This window comes from Chamaea fasciata, unplaced genomic scaffold (genome assembly GCF_029207755.1).
Source record: "Chamaea fasciata isolate MVZ Bird 193981 ecotype frontalis unplaced genomic scaffold, bChaFas1.0.hap1 SCAF_6, whole genome shotgun sequence".
In the NCBI taxonomy this organism is placed as follows: Eukaryota; Metazoa; Chordata; class Aves; order Passeriformes; family Sylviidae; genus Chamaea; species Chamaea fasciata.
This window is the reverse complement of record NW_027094091.1, coordinates 72,459,092-72,476,578: the sequence shown is the minus strand read 5'-3', so window position 1 is coordinate 72,476,578 and position 17,487 is coordinate 72,459,092. Positions and strand designations below refer to the sequence as shown.

General features: G+C 38.0%; 1 protein-coding gene across 2 annotated transcripts in view; it reads right to left on the bottom strand.

The window, feature by feature from the left end:
• SYNPO2 (synaptopodin 2) overlaps nt 1-14,504 on the bottom strand; it is a 78,727-nt gene extending 64,223 nt beyond the window's left edge. Inside the window, exon 1 of one of the 2 annotated variants that reach the window (XM_066184867.1) lies at nt 14,255-14,504. In XM_066184867.1, coding sequence (XP_066040964.1) covers nt 14,255-14,383 — 129 coding nt within the window. In that variant the 5' untranslated portion in view covers nt 14,384-14,504. The remainder of the gene's footprint in view (nt 1-14,254) is intronic. The other variant, XM_066184868.1, reaches the window with a different exon arrangement.
• Between the last annotated feature and the right edge of the window lie 2,983 nt (nt 14,505-17,487).

The window sequence follows — 17,487 nt, the reverse complement described above, 5'->3', positions numbered from 1 at the left end:
CATGAGTAAGTTTTAAAAAGTTGAGCAGATAGTCACAGTTATTTTACAGGGTTTTTTAAAGATACCTGACATTTTTTTCAAGATATTAATTTTTAAAGTATAAAATGTGTGATTGCATGGAAATTAAAATATTTCACTGGATCTGTTACTTATATAGGAAGGTAAGAATAGAGTTATGAATTAGTCAGAGGTCAAAGGGGAAAAAACTCTGATATTAATTCAGACACATAAGCAGAGATGAATTGTTAAAGTTGTATTGCTATCCATTTAGCTCTGAACCCCTGACACTACAGTTTATTAGAGAGGTGGAGACAACAGAATCCTTTGTAACAGGGATTTATATTACCAGAGGAGTTACAGCAGACTTTTTCTGTGTTGTTAAAATAAATTAATCAAAACCAGCAGGGGAGTGTCCTTGAATTACAACGGTTGCATTATTCAGAAACTGTAAAGACTGAATTTTTAAGGAAATCCAAAAGGCATGGAGCTTGGGAAGGAGCCAGTTGGGGTTGTTTTTAATGCTGCCATTTTTGACAATTCTTAATATAAGAAGCTGAAGTATTGTTTCAAACAGACCTTTGGCATACATTTTTTATGATTTTATTTCATTTTCTTCCCCTGAATTATTCTTTTCTTGTATTAACACAAACATAATATGGCATCTCTCATCCCAGATAGATCCTGAAGTCTGTTCATGATCTTTGGCCAGCTTTAAGACATATGCTAAGTCAAGCATGCAGCTCCACAGACGGAAGGCTGCAGCCCACACATTCATGAAATGCATGGATCCTATAGCAAGAGCAGCCTGATGTGTTCCTTCTGGGAGCTGAAGTAATGCTTTCCTAAGAAACCTTTCACAGAGGAAAGGGATGCAGGGTAACCGATGCCATTAGATCATAGGCAGCAGTTGGAAGTTTAGTTTGAAATATTTTTTAGAAGTGGAATTCCTGTGGAGGGCCAGAACCTTCAGGTGCACATTTCTTGCCAGGATCACTGAGGGATGCGCTCAGCAGGGAATGGCCACGTACTAAATGCGCAGCATTGACCTTCTGCGACACTGGTTCTGTCAAGGAGGAAGGGCCTTGAAAAACACCACCATTTGAAGTGGTGTTATTTATGTTGAGGCACACAGCTTTTACTTTTAGCATGGATGTCGTTTTTATAAAACCAAACTGCTAAATATGACAGAGAAATATTACTGATACTGCTGAATCCCTCAAATGAGTGAAACCTAGGACAAAATTCCTACTTGCTTAATTAGTTTAAATTAAATCCTGGTCTCTTTCAAAAGTTTAAATAATAGGAAAAAGGATTAAGAAAGATAATGGGAAAATGCTATGAGACTAAAATAAAAAATATTTTCAAATCTTACTCGGATGTTAGGATAATAATAAAGAATTTTCTAAAAATAACAACAAAAGAAACAAGCACATGCAAATGAACAGGATAATCTTGACTGTATCAAACATCTGGAAAATATAAGTGCACATGAAAGAGCTGCTCATTTTGAGGATTTAATCTAATAACTCATCCTGCCCAAGAAGATTAACACGTGGCCATAAAATACCTGCTTGCCATCAGATTTCACCCCAACATGATCACAGAAAGATTTCAGATAGCCCTAGTTGTATTACTCTAGGATAGCAGCATCCCTTTTCATTTAGTGTGGCTACTGTTGCTCCAACTTTGCTCCAAGGTGTGCTGCATATTTTTCAACTATTAAATTATGCATCTGACTTGGTTGCATTGTTGTGAAACCTCCAAGTAACCTTAGTATCTTTAAATCCTAAACTGTGCCGGGTCCTCATGACTTGATCTTTAGGCTGAAAACTGCATAGGAAAGCAACAAATAACTGCATCTTGTACCAAATTAGGAAGCAGCTTTAGCAAGTGCTTCTGGCAGCTACAAATCAAAAATTCTCCATGTGACATTTCCCTATGGAAAGTGAGTCAACTCCCAACAAAGGTCAAATACTAACTTTAAAACAGGAGACAAAAGCAGAGGAAGAAACGGACATCACTGCATTCTCCTCTCATATGCACTGTGCTGCTTTCAGAGCTCATTTGTGATAGAAAAAGCAGTCTGAAGGAACATCTGGCAGTATGACAGCATAGTATTCCTGGGTGATTTTTTTCAAAGAGTGTAAGGAAGCCCCTGGAAACGTCAAAGTCAGCCCTGATCTGCGGTATTTTTCCAAATGCCAAGCACCAAACAAAAGGAGTAGAGGCCAGGAGGAACTTGTGAAGGCACAGGTATGAACTGAAAAGACATTTATGTGAATTGGCTCCATTATTTTGTATTTTCTCCTGAGCAAGTGTTGCCCAACAATTCAAATTACTATGTACATTAAAAATTGGTAGGTTGTGTACCATGGCACTGATTTAAGCTTTTTAAGAAACCCTTATAGTCAGACACAGTTTTCAGCATGCTGGTGATGTAAGGAGTCATTTAAAAACTGACTGAAGATCAGAAGTGACCTTTGAAGCAACTGAATAGGAATGTGAACATGTACAGTGCTCTTTTTCACCTAAAAGATGATAAACTGACTCAGATTGCCTCAGAAGACTTTGCTAACACATCTAACTAATATAATTTTGAGGGAAAGCTCCTATTATATGAACTGCTAGAATCTCCTCACGTTTCTTAGGGAAGCACACGTTTTAAGGATTATGTCTTCAAAAAGATGTCACAGGCCAGCACCTCCATAAATTAAATTCAGTGTTAGAACCAGTGTCTAGTTTCCTTTTCCCCTTATTTTTTAGCCCTGAAACATACCTTTTTCTTATTAACTTGTTAATTAAAAAAGCACAGCAAAAGCATTTTGAAGTCATTGTGTCAGAGAGGAATGTACATTCTTTTAGCGTGGAAGAAATGAGTCAAAACCAGCCAAGTGCAGTCGTGTCAGGATCTGTATTTGAGATACTGGTTTAGGGTGTGACTAAGTGCGCTAAAATAATGGAGAAACTAGAGGTACACAAGGCCTGTGTGAACCAAGTTAAATGGCCAAAAGGAAACCCAAGCACAAGGAAATATCTGGCCTGAGAGCATCTTGCAAATGTAAAACGGAAGAAATCCACAGAAGTTCATGAAAACTTTTAAATTAAACTCACTTGGGCCTAAGTGTAATTTTTTGCTTTAAAGGACATACAGGTATAACATGAGATTATGTGAATCCCCATGAGTGAACACTGCTTTCTGTAGTACTACAGACCTCTAAAAGCAGAGAGGGTTTCCTAACATAACATTTATTCTCATAATGATCTGATGGAAAGCTATGGAAAGAAGTTTTTCAGTTATTTGTCAGACAAGAGAGGCACTGCATAGGGCTGAGACAAGAGGTAACTCCTGCAGCTGTGAATCACTGGGGCTGCATCTGGCACATTTGATCCAGTCACTGAAATAAATCATGTTCCTTGCTCTTGATGGAACACAAACACGGATCAATGCCTATTTTTCAACCTTTAAGAAAGTATTTGGGTCTAGAGCAGTAAAAGGCTTTGGGGAAAGATTTGGTTTGGCTCTCGTTTTAGGTGAGCTCGATTGCCACACCATTGCCTACAGCAGCACCTGAAACACCCAAAAAGAAAGCATTTTCCATAAGAGGAAGGGTTCCTTCCCACCCTTTCCAGTTTCAGCTGATTATGCTAAAACACGATCCCATTTCTGCCTGTCTATTTTTATCCTAGGGCCCAGCAGCTGATGAACTGTGCCAGGGTTTAATCCTTCAGCACTGGATGGTGCAGGAATCCTGAGGCCTGAATGCAAGTCTGATTTGAACAGGTCAGTGCATCTTTAGTTTTTGCCTGAGTCAATTAACACCCCATATCAATTTGTGCTAATTCCCAGCCTCTGCAACTCTTCCAGGCCTCTTATGCAAATCAGGCCTGGAAGCAAACAACCAGTGAGTGACCCAGAAGGCTGGTACGGGGCTGGGCACCATTGTTCTCAGGCCATGCATTTCAGTGCTCTGTTTGTTCTTAGTGTAACTCTAAAAAAATGACAGGCCACAACCATAACTACCTCCTCAGGCTTAATTATTATAGCCTTTGTACTGTACTGGCTAGTGTAGAAAAAGAGGCATTCATGGGCCTCTCACTACATTAAGATTCATTGGGTTGTTTCTCACTGTTCCTGTGAATATAGAGGAAGAAAGCTGAAACAGAATGACAAGAGGTTTTAAAGTCAAACCCCTTCTGTAGTCACAAGTTGTGCCATGAAATCAGAAACGCTTTGATAACATTATCCTGGGGATCTGGAAAATGACTTAAAAATGTAGCATGTTTAGGAGCTGCATCAGGGTCCTTGAAATGAAAATTCAACCATGAAAAATTTAGTTACATTGCACCTGTACTACTGATTGGTTAATTTTAAACTGTTTGAGTAAAAATGGGCTTAAGCTGCAAAACTCAGGTAGATTTCCAACACCATGGCTGGACAGTGATGCAGTCTTGGACTTGGTGTACTTCATGTTAGTGTATTCTTCATCAAATTAGTAAAATGAACATCTAGTGTTACTGACTGAAGTCATGACTAAAAGTGAGGGCAGAGAAAGGATAATGAGGAATTTATTAAAAACACCATTTTAATATAGCTCAAAATCTGATTTAAATTGGTACAAGACCTGGGAGAGTTCTTACACCTCCAGGGCTCCCAGCCCTGTCTGTCAGGCTCTCGTCATACTGGGCTGCCAGAAACTGAAGTTTAAGATAATATTTTTTATACTCTTTTTAAATATTATTTCACTGCATGTAATCAATAGTTGTGAGTAATATTACTATTTAATGTTCATAATATGCTGTCAGGTGCAAAAATGCTTCTGTTTTCTCTTTAAAGGATTAAAACTGCTTCTTTCTTCTGGAATATTTTTAGTCAGGTTTTTTCTAAGACGAAAATTTGTCCTAACTGTAGTGTTATGAAACCACAAGTCAAACCCTAGTACAAATTTATGGAGCCCTCCTTAAGGGGATTACATTTTATTTGTGTGCAGGGAATACTAAGTAGAAGTGAAAGGAAGATTTGGAATTACTGATTTGGTGTTAGGATTTTGAATAATTTGATATTCTGTGATTCTTGACTTGGTTTATGTATAAATTTTCCTGAGGGCATTAATGCTGCACTTTAAAATTATGTGGTCTGAGGGAAACTGTGCTGAACAATACTTTCAGCTTCAGTAAGAAAACATTAAACCTTTCAACCAAAACTTGGAGACAAGGTAGAACTGTCTTTATATTCACTCTCCTATGATTTTGGGGACTGTGAAGAGCCCCATCTAGTGAGAATCCATAATGTCAGTATCAGGAAAAGGTGATTATTTAAAGTGGACATAAAGGCACATTGCAAATTCCCTTACCCATGGGACTGGGGGCTCCAAAGGAAACAGTGTCCTAGTTTTGGTTTTCAAATGTCAGGTACCTTCCCTCAGATACCCCCAAAAATGCACAATGCATCTCAAGACTGACTTTGACTAACAGTAGGAATACCATGAAATGACAACTTTAATACTAACATTTTGTTTCAAGAGCTAATTATGTCATCTTACTATTTATTTTATAATGAAACTCCACTTTTGTGAATGCCTTATTTTATATTGATCAGCATAATATACTTATTTCACTGACTGACAATTTGGGTGAAGCACTTCTAACTTCCTAGCTATCTTTTTTTTTTTTGAAAACCTACAATTCTGAAAGTTCGGTCTCTTTTTCTATGAAGGGTGTCTGACAGCTGCTCCTTCATGAGGATCTTAGGCATTAAATAGTATCACATGTTGGAATTTACTTAAAACATCCATGCTTAATGCTAGTTTTTTTCCTAATTTGAAGGATTTTGCAAGCGACTCTTATACTGTCCACCCTGCAAGTATTATTTCAGCATGCAGAAAGCTCATTATGAATATATGATAATTCAGAAAGCTATTTATCCCTTTCAGATTACTTCCATATGCATCCTCTGTAATTAAATCAGTGACTTATGGCAGCTGGCCTTTGAAATGATCTCTGCAAAATAGGAAAATGTAATTTGTGGAACAAAATGCTGATCACTCTGTTTCAGCCACATCTGTTAAGCTCTAGTAGTTCAGAGATTTCTGTGCTGAGAGAGTTCATGAAAGTAGAAAGTTTCTTGTATTTCTTTCAGTCCAAAGGAAGTTCAGTGGAAGTGACGGGCGCTATTCTAACCAAATAACAAAGTTTGAAGTCCGAGACATTTTTGTCCACAATTTTCAGTGAATTCATTGAAACTGATGCTTAAGTAAGTAGCAGTACTTGTGTATTTAAATAGAAGTACTACAGTGAGAATGATGAGAGAAAGCAGAGCAAGAATTCCTGGCAGAGAAGACAAGGATTTAGAGAGGTAAATAGAGAGATGACTCTTTCAGTGCTGGTGGATGAATAAAAGGTGTTAGAACTCATGACGTGATTCCCTTTGACAGCAGCACATCTTGGAAACACCTGCCATTACACAGGTATAGACAACAATTGCAATTACTGTTCACAGTTCTCCACCGAGATGCTTTTCTTACAGATGGCAAGCAGGACCCTTGGAGCCTTTCCAAAGGGATGCCAGTTAAAGGGTTGGAGACACATTTACAAGGTGGGTGTGTCAAGGAGTTTCAGACTTGTCCAGCCACACCTGTGCCTACTGGAAAACGTGGTCACCCCCAGCTGCCTGGCACTCCTCTCCCTTTCCTCCTTCCTCTCCTAACCTGGGGGTTTCTACACTTCAAATCTGACAGACAAACTGCTCCTAGGACTGCTGCCTGAGCTGTCAGGCAAAATGAGGTGAGTTAGTAAAGCCTGAAATCTGAATTGTTTAGGAAATGCCATTCAGCCAACACAGGTCAGTCTGTTTGCAGAGCTAAAGAAAGATGGGGCAGTGCCTTCTATCAGTAAACATTTGCAGCTGAGGGATATGTCCACTGTCTAAATTTTTCCTTTAGCTTACACTGATACATTATCAGTCCTTTATTAAATGGCTTCTAGTTTCTAGTAATGACAGTCTACTCTGTACTATTCACAATAATTTCTTTCACTTACAAATAAGCAGATTGAAATGTCTTCAGCTCAAGCCTGTATCTTTGTCCTCACACAGACTTCCAAGACAGGTTGAGAATTATATCAAATAATTACCAAATAAATTGAAAAAAAAGTTACATTACGTAACCATGTTATCACAATACCCCAAAGTCTAAGGTAGTTTTTTGTTCCTTAGAAGGGAATGACTGCTGCTAGACACAGGGATCTGTACTAAATAGATCCATAACAAAATCTGCTACACTCTTCCCAATGAGGGTTTCTATTCATGATATCTGCTTCTAATTAAATAACTGCACTATATTATACATACCAAGGCCCAATCCTTTGCCCTTTGAAGTCAATGGCAAAGCTCCCAATGAGTTCATGGGAAAAAAAGCAACTCCTCTCTTAAGGCTTCCTTTAGTGCAATTTCAAGTGTTAGGTTTTTAAAACAGAGCTTCAACTTTGCCTTCAGACAACAAGCAGCTCCTAATATTCCTGTATTAGGCACTCCTGATATTCCTGTATTAGATAGAGAGTACTAGGAAGGGCAAATTTAGTCTTATTAAATTATGTTCCCTTGTCATTCTGTTTGCTTTTCTTTCTGTTACTGTAAAGAGCCACAATGGACATATGGTGTCTTACATTATTTTTATTTTAGAATCTTTCTTGAAATTCAATATTGCAGCAATTTATGCCATACGTGGCATGTTTATGCTATGGAGAAAGTATCAAATGAAACCAGCAGTATAGAACACCACAGTTTATCTACTTTCTTCGTAGTTTTGACCCATCACCAGTTCATCTGCCAATAAGGTGTAATATAAAACATGCCTTCAAAACCCAAAGCATCCAGTTTCCTAAATAGGACCATATTTCTAAAATATACTTGCAAAAAGAAAAGTTCATAAAATAATGATTCCACAGCTACTCAGTCCAGGATGACATAACTCTTTTGAAGCAAAAGGTTACCCATGCATTCAGTGCCCAGTCCCAGATGTAAGAAGGAGATGTAATACAAAGAAAGAGACTTAAAGGATTCAAAATAAACTTCTCTAAAGTAGAATGACAACTTGCAGACAGAGTTTCCCTGCTAAATAAGAGAGGGACAATCCATGCTGTGCCCAGGACTGCAGCACATTGTGGAGAGCTCAGGGTCTAAGCCTGTTTTCTCTGGTGAGCTTAGAGATAGGTTTTTGTTAGAATTTACCTTCCACATAAACCATGAATAAGGCAGCCACTTTTCACTGTTCTTAGCTCTCCACTCAGAGCAAGGTGCTGAGGTGTTTTGAAGATTTTTGGCCTTCATGCTCAATACCAGGTTGTATTGGCAGGTAACCAAACACAGCACTTTGATTTTGGTGCACACTGAAGTGTTCCAGTCTAAATGTATGTTAGTCTGATCCTAAAATTCCTACTGAGTATGGCCTACAGATTCTAATGAAATGGTGCAGATGGGATAAATTACAGAAAAGGAAAAAAAATTCCACTGTGTGACTTGTGTACATTAGGTTTGAAATTTAAAACCTTCAAGCTGATATCCAGTTGTTTTTTTTTTTACTGCCAGTTTTGTTCCAGCCAATGAATAGTGCTCATGAGTACTGGTTGCAATCTAAATGTTATCATTTCTGTCCATAGTTAATTCCATGCACAAAATTATTCCTCTTAAAGCTGAAGCTATCTCTGCTAATCCTTCTCCCTTTGTAGAGTGCTAAACATTTAACTTCTGAAATATGGTCCCTTATAGTAATTTCTGCTCTAAATATTTCTGCTGCAGATAGGAAGAACACTGAGTTCTGCATTGGAAAGAGAAGCCTTCCATGACATGCATAAATTGTTAGCTGTGTCCTCTTAAACAATCTGACACGATCCTAGAGGACTCTATAAATTACATTTCCTGTTGTGATATTTTAATGTGAACTTGGCCAGAAGTCTTACTATTGCATTCACATTCACAATAAGAATGCAATGGCAGAAAATACAGAACAATGACAAGTAATAATGTCTTGCAGAGTATTTTAAATGTTTCCAGCAAAGAAACTACAAAGTGAAGCAAAGCTCTATACAAAGCAGCTAATCTAATTTAGTAGGAATACACTGTTTGGTTTTTTTTAGTTTGTTTAGTTTAAATCAGTGTGAATTATGGGGTTCATTCTATTCCATTGAAAACTCGGCTAGCGTGAGAGTTGGAAAAGCATTGGTTGGAAATAATCACAAATGAATAATACCATGTATCCAAAACATGCTGGTGTTTGCCTAAATACTGTGGGAAGCATGCCAAAACCAGCTTGGTATGTAGTCCTGTATATCCAAAACAGGGTATACACTCATGTGCTAGTTCAGCCTCCAGCTTTTAAACAGCTAGATGGGAGTCCAGTGCTAAACATTTCCACTGGCACAATGGCTGGAATGCAAAAGCTTGAAAGTAGGGAACACGGAGCCCTAACCTTTGGAGGAACATGTGAACCTTTGGTGGTTAAGGTGTATGAATTTTTTTCCTCATTATTTTTCCAACTGGCACTGGAAGATTTTTCAGAACAGAGTTATTTAACAGTGGTCTATTTTAGCTAGATTTGGGAAACCTTACTTTGTTCCTCTGTTTTGCACAATAAATTAACTCAAGCTCCATAAAGCCCAGCTTCTTCCAGTCTGTCAATGAAAGTTTTGTAATTTACTTTGAAAAAAAAAAGCTGAACTATGTCATCTAAAGACTTGCAAAAATATATTGATTATTAAATTGGGTCAAGGCTTGTAACATGGTCAAAATCCTCCCCAGAAAACCTGGATAAACCCACAATCTTCCACATAACTCCTTGTGTGAAAGAATATGTAAATATGCCTTACAGGGTTTTCCGAATATCAGCAAATACCAGCTGTGTCAGATGGTCTGAAGGGTGAATTTGAGAATAAGAGTCTGTCTGGGCTGCAAAAACAAACTATGTTTGGAAATGTATTAGCCAGCAAATTTAAACAAACAGTTTTAAATACAGGCCAAGTAAGGCAAGTTGTGTTTAAAATCATGTAGGTTGACTCTAAACTCCCCTTCTTTGCTGCCAAAGTTCAACTAGCATGTTTTAAACATGGCTCGTTCTGCAGACTGCTATTGCACAAAGTTGTGTTCAAATCCTGCTAGAAATGTCAAGTGATACAAACGAGGCAGTATCAGGAGGGTGGTGTTAGCCCAGTGCTGAGCCTTCGCCCAGCTCGCTGAGAACTGCAGTTCAAACAGCTGGAGAGAGGGGAAGATCCTGCTTTCACTAACCTCATTCACCTGCCTGCAAGTGTGAGCATTTGCCAGGGGTGAAATTCAAGAGCGTGGCAACAACTTTAAAAGGTTTCCTTCAACCCAGCAGCTGTGATGTCTTTTGTGGTTAGACCAACTCTTTGCTAATATGTATGTTACACATACATATGTGACAGTGCTGTGTTTTACCTTACCTCAGGATCCAAAGTATAACTGTGCTAACGTCTCACCCCTTATTTTTTTCTGCTAGACAAAGTGTAGAGGTAAACCTGATAAAAACCTCTTGGAGTTATTCTGTGTTTGTCAAGTATTTTGGGTAAACTCAGAGAAAAAGCCAAATTACCACAACACAGCCCACCTCTGTTTACATCCAGTATTAAGTAATCATGTTCAGACGTCACTTTTCACACTGTTGGTTCAGGTTGTTCCCAAGTCTTTGAGTTTCACTTTCTGTTTCAGGTTCCAATGAATCCAAAATAATGAAACTGAGACTTGAAAGCTGAGCATGTTGATGGACAAGGGCACAAGTCTAAAATGACCAGGCAGCCAGTTGTCACAGGTCATTATTAAGCTAAAGGTAAAGCTACAATTTGGGAAGCAGTAGCAGAAGTCTCCTTCTAAGCATCTGTCCGTTTTTACTTTCAGGATACTAATCTGGATTTCCTTCGAAGTGCCTATAGATCTGAGTCATGCAACTTGCCTCCCTTAAATATTAGAACTATTTGGTTCAGTTCCCAAACTTAAATTACCAAGACTTTGACAGATACAATGAGTTCGTCAAATTACTCTTTAACGCAGATAACAATAGGCTGAGAATGATGTACTTCTCTTGCAAAGATAATTCAATAGAGTCACATTGCTGCTGAATCTAAATCTAAATCATCTATAGGGCAACTCCATTAAGTTACCTGTTGCAAAAGAGATACTTCTTAAAAGATATAAGTTTACTGTTAATTATTGTTAAGTATTAATAGAAAAAGTCACATTCTTTCAAATGCTAGTTCAGAAAATCAGCCATTTTTTGTATATATTTTAAATTGAAAACTGCAAAGATATTTTTGAGAAAAAAATACCCACGATGATGTTAATTTAAAAAAATATTCTTTCATATATCTCATGGTAAAATGGAAAGAACATCATGTGTTGCTTAGCTTTTATATCTCTTGAATACTTATCCTTCTAGGGTCACTGCTACACTGAGATTTCCCATCTCCTGCTTTGGGAAAGCCATCCTACAGCACTGACATGGTTTAGTGAAGGGATACACACAACCACTCTTTGCCTCAGCTCTGGACTCCTGATTAAAGTGTTTGGTTTTTTTAAAATAACATCCATTTATTAGATAACCTTAGCAGTGTGTCTTTGGACATACACAGTGTTTAAAATACTTTATTTTAAAGCCCTTATGCTATATTGGTACAGTATGTAGAATATGCAAATTCTTTTAAACTGAAATAAGTTTTTATTAAATATTTGCAACATTATCAGACTTCACAGAGTAAGTTGTGTACAGAGCCAGGGTTTACAGGAGGAGAATTGTTAAATAATTCTTATGCCTCTACAGAGAAAGAGTAAAATGTATGTTTTGAATAAGGGTTTAAAATGGACAAACAGAATGATACTTTCTCATACTTTAGAAAAATCTGTTTGTTGCAATCTCACACTAACAAATTACTGAAAAGTCTTGAATCTAATGTAGTGGTTGTAAAATTATTTGCTGATGAAAATTGCCTGTTTTATCTGCAAAAGTACTTGTGAAAAAGTACCGAGATATATTTTGGTAAAAGTTTTGCCTTTATCTCTCCATTAACACTTTACATGGTAATGGAAGAAAAAAATTTATACTCCAGACAAAACTCTCATGGATTTCAGTGGGAATGCTACTTGAATATATGCTTTAGGAGCTAGGCAGAGGGGGGATGGTTTACATATTCTTTATAAATGCAATAAAACTATTTTAAAAGGCATAAAACAAACTGGTAAAAGCTGCTTCTGGCAGTGAGCTGCAGTGACTTATTCCATCAGCTTTAAAAACAATATGTTTCCTTTATCAAAGACTAGGTAAGTGGGAATTTGGGAATTTCGTGTCCTGATATAGTTTAATGGATTATCTCATTTCCCTCCACTTCAGATCCCTCTCCCTTTTACATCTATATCACAATCACTTCTCTGCTGACGACCAGAACCTGAGAGCCATTCTTTCCACTCTAACAAAGGTAAGCGACCCCTCTGGACTCTTTCCTTTCATTTACAGGAAAACAAACCGGGACCTGGGAGTTTTTTCCTAAAAGTACATATTGTTATTTTTCTAGATGTGGATATATTTTTCTTGGGATTTTCACAGTAGAAAACACTTTGTATTACTGAAAATGCAGTAGAAGTAAGGTACAACTCTCTCAAGTCCCAACCTTTAGTCCTAAAACAGAACCCAGACTTAAGTGCACCAGCCTAGGATGTGAACATGAAAAAGAAAACAAAACAACCCACCCTTGAACAGACCATTTTTATCAGGGAAACTAAAGTTTAGTCAGAATCTTGTGTTTTTTACTTTTGATTTTATATAATCAAGGCCACTTGCCTTTTACCGTTGCTCACCATTTTTAAAGTTCAAGCTACAAGTTTTCACTAGATGGCAGGAGTCCACTGCCATCTGTTATCAGAGGCTTTACTTGCACAGCAACAGTTGCCCATCAAGAGGGAAAAAGGTAACATGTTCAAGTTTTGCAAAACATAGGAAAACAAGCAAAGATCTTAACAGGAATGAGAAAAATATTCAGACCCTCAATAAATCATAATTCTGTTACTGGATATGGTTTATATGATAGGCTGGAAATAAGTGAAAAAAATAGTGAAAGATGTTCTTTTCTTGACAGAGGGGCTAAAAGGACCTTCTCCTATAAAACGAGGTAGATTTATTGTTTCTGCTGTTTGTGAAAAAGTTAACTGATCCAGTAAATTAAAGGTAACTAATTAAGAAATGTATTGATACCTCGAGAAAGTTACAGCTTAAATACTAAACTACTAATGTAAAACACTATTTTCACAGTAAAACCAACACACTCAGTGTACTGTGTTATCAAGACACTGGAAGGAGATAAGATACATTTTAAACTCTCTCGCTCAGTCTAACTAGGCAGAGTTCATGGGATGATGATCAGTTCTACCGTTTCAGCCAGAGGTATTTTGCTGAGCTCAAACCTCTGGACAACATTTGTCCCCCTTGTCTAAGGGAACAGAATGCAGCTCCATACAGTTACATAAGCCTTAATAACCGTGACAAATCTTCATTGTTGCACTGGAGTGAGCACTGATTTTTAACAAAACCACTTTTGAAATATTATTTCTGTGAGCTGGGGCTACCAGTTCCTATTTTTAATTTATTGTCAACTTCTACTGTCTGTCTTGCCCTCCTTCTATATGTGCAGATAATTTATAAAGTGGCCAGTAATTTTCAGCATTGCTCATGAAATATAAGAGGGAACGTTTGGCATCTATTAAAGCTGCTTCTAAGACTGGATAACTTTCCAAAACCAGAGATAAGTCAGTGTAATGCTTTCCAGGATTCCCAAAATAGTAAGAACGTTTTCTCATAATAAAGCTGTATTTATTCTATGACCAGAGTAGAAAAACTATCATAAAGAGATGACTGAAGCAGCATTTCCTAATATGAGATTGAGTTTTGCGATGTGCTGAGTGCACTCGGAGCTAGAGAGAGAAGCAAACAGGAGCTGAAATGCTCACATCATGTCACAAGTGAAACATTCAGCATCTAACAAAACTTTTGCAAAACTTGCAAGCTACCCAAAAGTAACCATCCCTTTTTATTGAAACCGACAGAATCAGCACCTGTAGAATCTCTGCAAAACACATTAGCAAATTCAAACAAGCATCACAACAAGATCCACACCAACCATTTCCCTGGAAGCAGGATGGATTTGAACAAAGCGGTCCTGTCATCCGTGTCCACAAAATTCCATCTTTCTGTCATGCTCCTACCTTGGCGATTTGCAAAGGCTGCTTCTGCTCCTTGCCCCCTTGCAGCCTGAAGCCCCACGGCGCCCCTCCGCTCATAGCAATGCAGAGATAATCCCCGGTGCCCATTTTCCTGGTGCAGTTGGGCAGCATTCACAGACAGGAGAACATGAAAAACTTGGTTTGCAGATGTTCAGCGGGCTGGAGATTCTTCTGCCGGGCAAAGCTGGAGACCCAGAGCACCACACTGTTGCTGCTGCTGTGTACTGCACGAGCAAATGTAGTCATTGAGGGGAATGGAAGAGCTCCCTCTCACGGAGGGTACAGCCCACTCTTTCGTCAGATTCCGATGCTCAGCCCACCTTCAAAGTAAAGTAAGTGAACTTGGAACTAGAGGGAATGCACACAAAGAGACTCGGCGGTGAGGCAGAGAAGGCTGGCTTTAAACAGGACTCTCCTGCCAGTTAAAACAACAGCAAAAAGAAGTGTACGTTTCCCTGTGACAATATGGGACATAGGTTTACTTTAGTAAATGGTGCCAGACGTTTCAAATTCTAATTTACCCATTTCTTGCATTTTTACTCCAAGCAGAATATCAAGTGAAACACCACACTCATCCTCTGAATAACTGATTCATTTAGACTGAACTGGCTTTCAGATTTTCATCTCTGTGTGCACTTTCTGCAGCACTCCAGGCATGTAAGCAAAAAAAAAAGGGAAGGAAAAAAAAGCAAAAAAAAAGTTTTATAATTTCCCTGTCATAGACTTGCTTCTTTTTCTAGTTCTCTCTGACCTCAGTATAGTTTAACGTGTGCTGCAATTTAGCAAAAACCTGAATTACTATTGGACCCTAATAATACCTGTTCTTATGCAGTCTGCTGCCTTTCCTACCAGAGAGAGGAAGAGGGTTAGTGAAATGAAGTATCAGATCCCTCTACGGATGCTATCAATGGATGGTTTGCAGTGTGTCATTAAAGGTGGAACCTTACTATAAAAAAGAAAAAAACAAATCATTTGAGTAGTTTAAGAGGTGACTGTTCTTCAGCACAGGATGAATGTTCCTGTACCTGGGTTAACAACTGACAACATTATCTCCTACTCACCTCAGCCCAAAGTCAGGTAACCTGGTTTAAATCACATTGTATTTTGAACTAAGCTGGCTCTAAAGGAGAGCGTTCAGCAGGTGAGCCATTTTGAATATCTGGACAAGTTTCTGAAAGCAACACCTTTTGCTTCGAGACCCAGGGTACTGGGACATCAGTTTCTCACAGTATAGATTCACTGAGGTCCCTCTCTAAAGTGTTTCCACTTGGTTGGTTCTAAGCTGTCAGGGATGTTTGGGCTACCGGAAACACTCATCATTTAAATTACATGACTTTGCAGCTAAGCAGCAGGTAACCACTGAGGGTTGAAACCTATCCAGTGTGTCTGTCAATTAAGTGATACCTGGAGTGATGCTTCAAAGCCAAAATATCAAGGTAGAGAGAGAATCTTCTGTTAAACTGAAATATTCTGGCTGGAAAAAGTAGACAGATTTTTAGGAGTTTGAGTCCTTCATTGTCCTCTAAGACACTAAGGTAACACAAAGCCTGGGTGGAGAGAAGATGCCTAATCAAACAGAGGAAAATGTCACTGTCTCAGTAAGAGGATTTAGTAGGAGGAAGAGTACTTGCTTTATTGACTTCAAGTCAACAGCTCAGGAGAAGCTAAACAAGCACAGGTTGCCATATAATTAAATACTTCAGGCAAACACCATCAGAGAAGCCATACTAGGGAAGGGGATGGCCTTTAAAGGGACTTTGTTAGACAACCTTTGAGTGCAGACATCTCATTTGAAATAGTTCAAGGTGGTTGGTAACTGCTTTTTATCTTTTGCAGTGTTGATATGTTGCTTAAGCAGACAGATTTTTAGTCTTTCCCTAGGCAGAATCTTGCTTTAGACAAACTTCTCCCACTTTTGACTAATGATGCAAGTTTTTACAGATTTTACAGCAATAAAATTCTTCAGTATATAGCTGCAAACAACTGCTCTATGACACTCAAACACAAAATTAAGACATCTGTTTTAGGAGAATTTATCACATAATTATTAGTCCTTCAAATGTAACTAATTTGTGATGAAATACTTAATTACTCTTAGGGTGTTTAGAGCTTGTATTAGTCTCTTATCATTTTGGTAAAAAGGATCTGATCTCTGTTTCTGAACTTCTTAATATACTTTTTGGAGAAATCAAATTACAGAGAATCATCCCTGCATTTGGATGGTCACTGTGATGGGAATTTGTACTAGATACAGAGGTTTCTATCACTTTTGACCATATAACTGAACTGTGTAAAATATTAGAACAGAACAACCTTGATTAGTGATTGCTCAGCTGAAAAAATGACCAGTCAGAATACCAGGAGATGTTTGATTTTGGTGTATGACAAAGCTTTGGGGGTATTTTAACCTGGTACATTTAAAGTGATATAGGAGTCTTTTGTTTGAACTGACAAGAGCTGTGATCATGACAGAAGAGAAAAAAATTAGGAGAAATAAATAACTTTTGTCTTGTCAGCTTGGTGAGGGACTTTTATAACAACAATTCCAAACAAATTGCTGCTTTCCTCTAAGGTATAATTTCTTGTTTGCTCTGCAGTAAGGAAACCATTTGAAGTCCATAATTAAACTATTCCCATGGTGGGGAGACCCAAAGCTTCCTATGTCTTAATCTCACAAAGAATATTCCACAGGCCTTAACAATTCCCATTTGCCCTGTATGAATTTTTAAATGCTTATGCTGCAGTATGTTTTGCTTTTTAATACTACTCATAGCCATTTGTACATTCTTGCATCCTTTGGGATTTCCAAATGCTGGTCAGAAACTGGATATCAAGATAAAAGTGGAGTCCATCATGGAGTTTATGACTTCTTGGTCTCTGTAATTTCTAGAGTTTAAACAAATTGCATCAGTTCTGAGATTATTTTCAAAATACACTGAGAAATTTCAAGCTAACGTCAACTACAGCCATTTAACCACTTCTACCATCTCCATAATTTCACTAAAACCCAAAGATCCAGTTTTAGGCAACAAGTGATAAAACTTTGATGTCAGAAATAATCCTATAAACTGGGAAAATGACAAAAGGCAGAACTCACTCCAAATCTATCTGTGCCCAAATACAGGGAAAGCTTTAGCTTCAATCTAATCTTGTATGATGAGATCTGAATTAAAAGATTTCCAGGTCAAACCTCCCCTTGCTCACCTCTCTTCAAG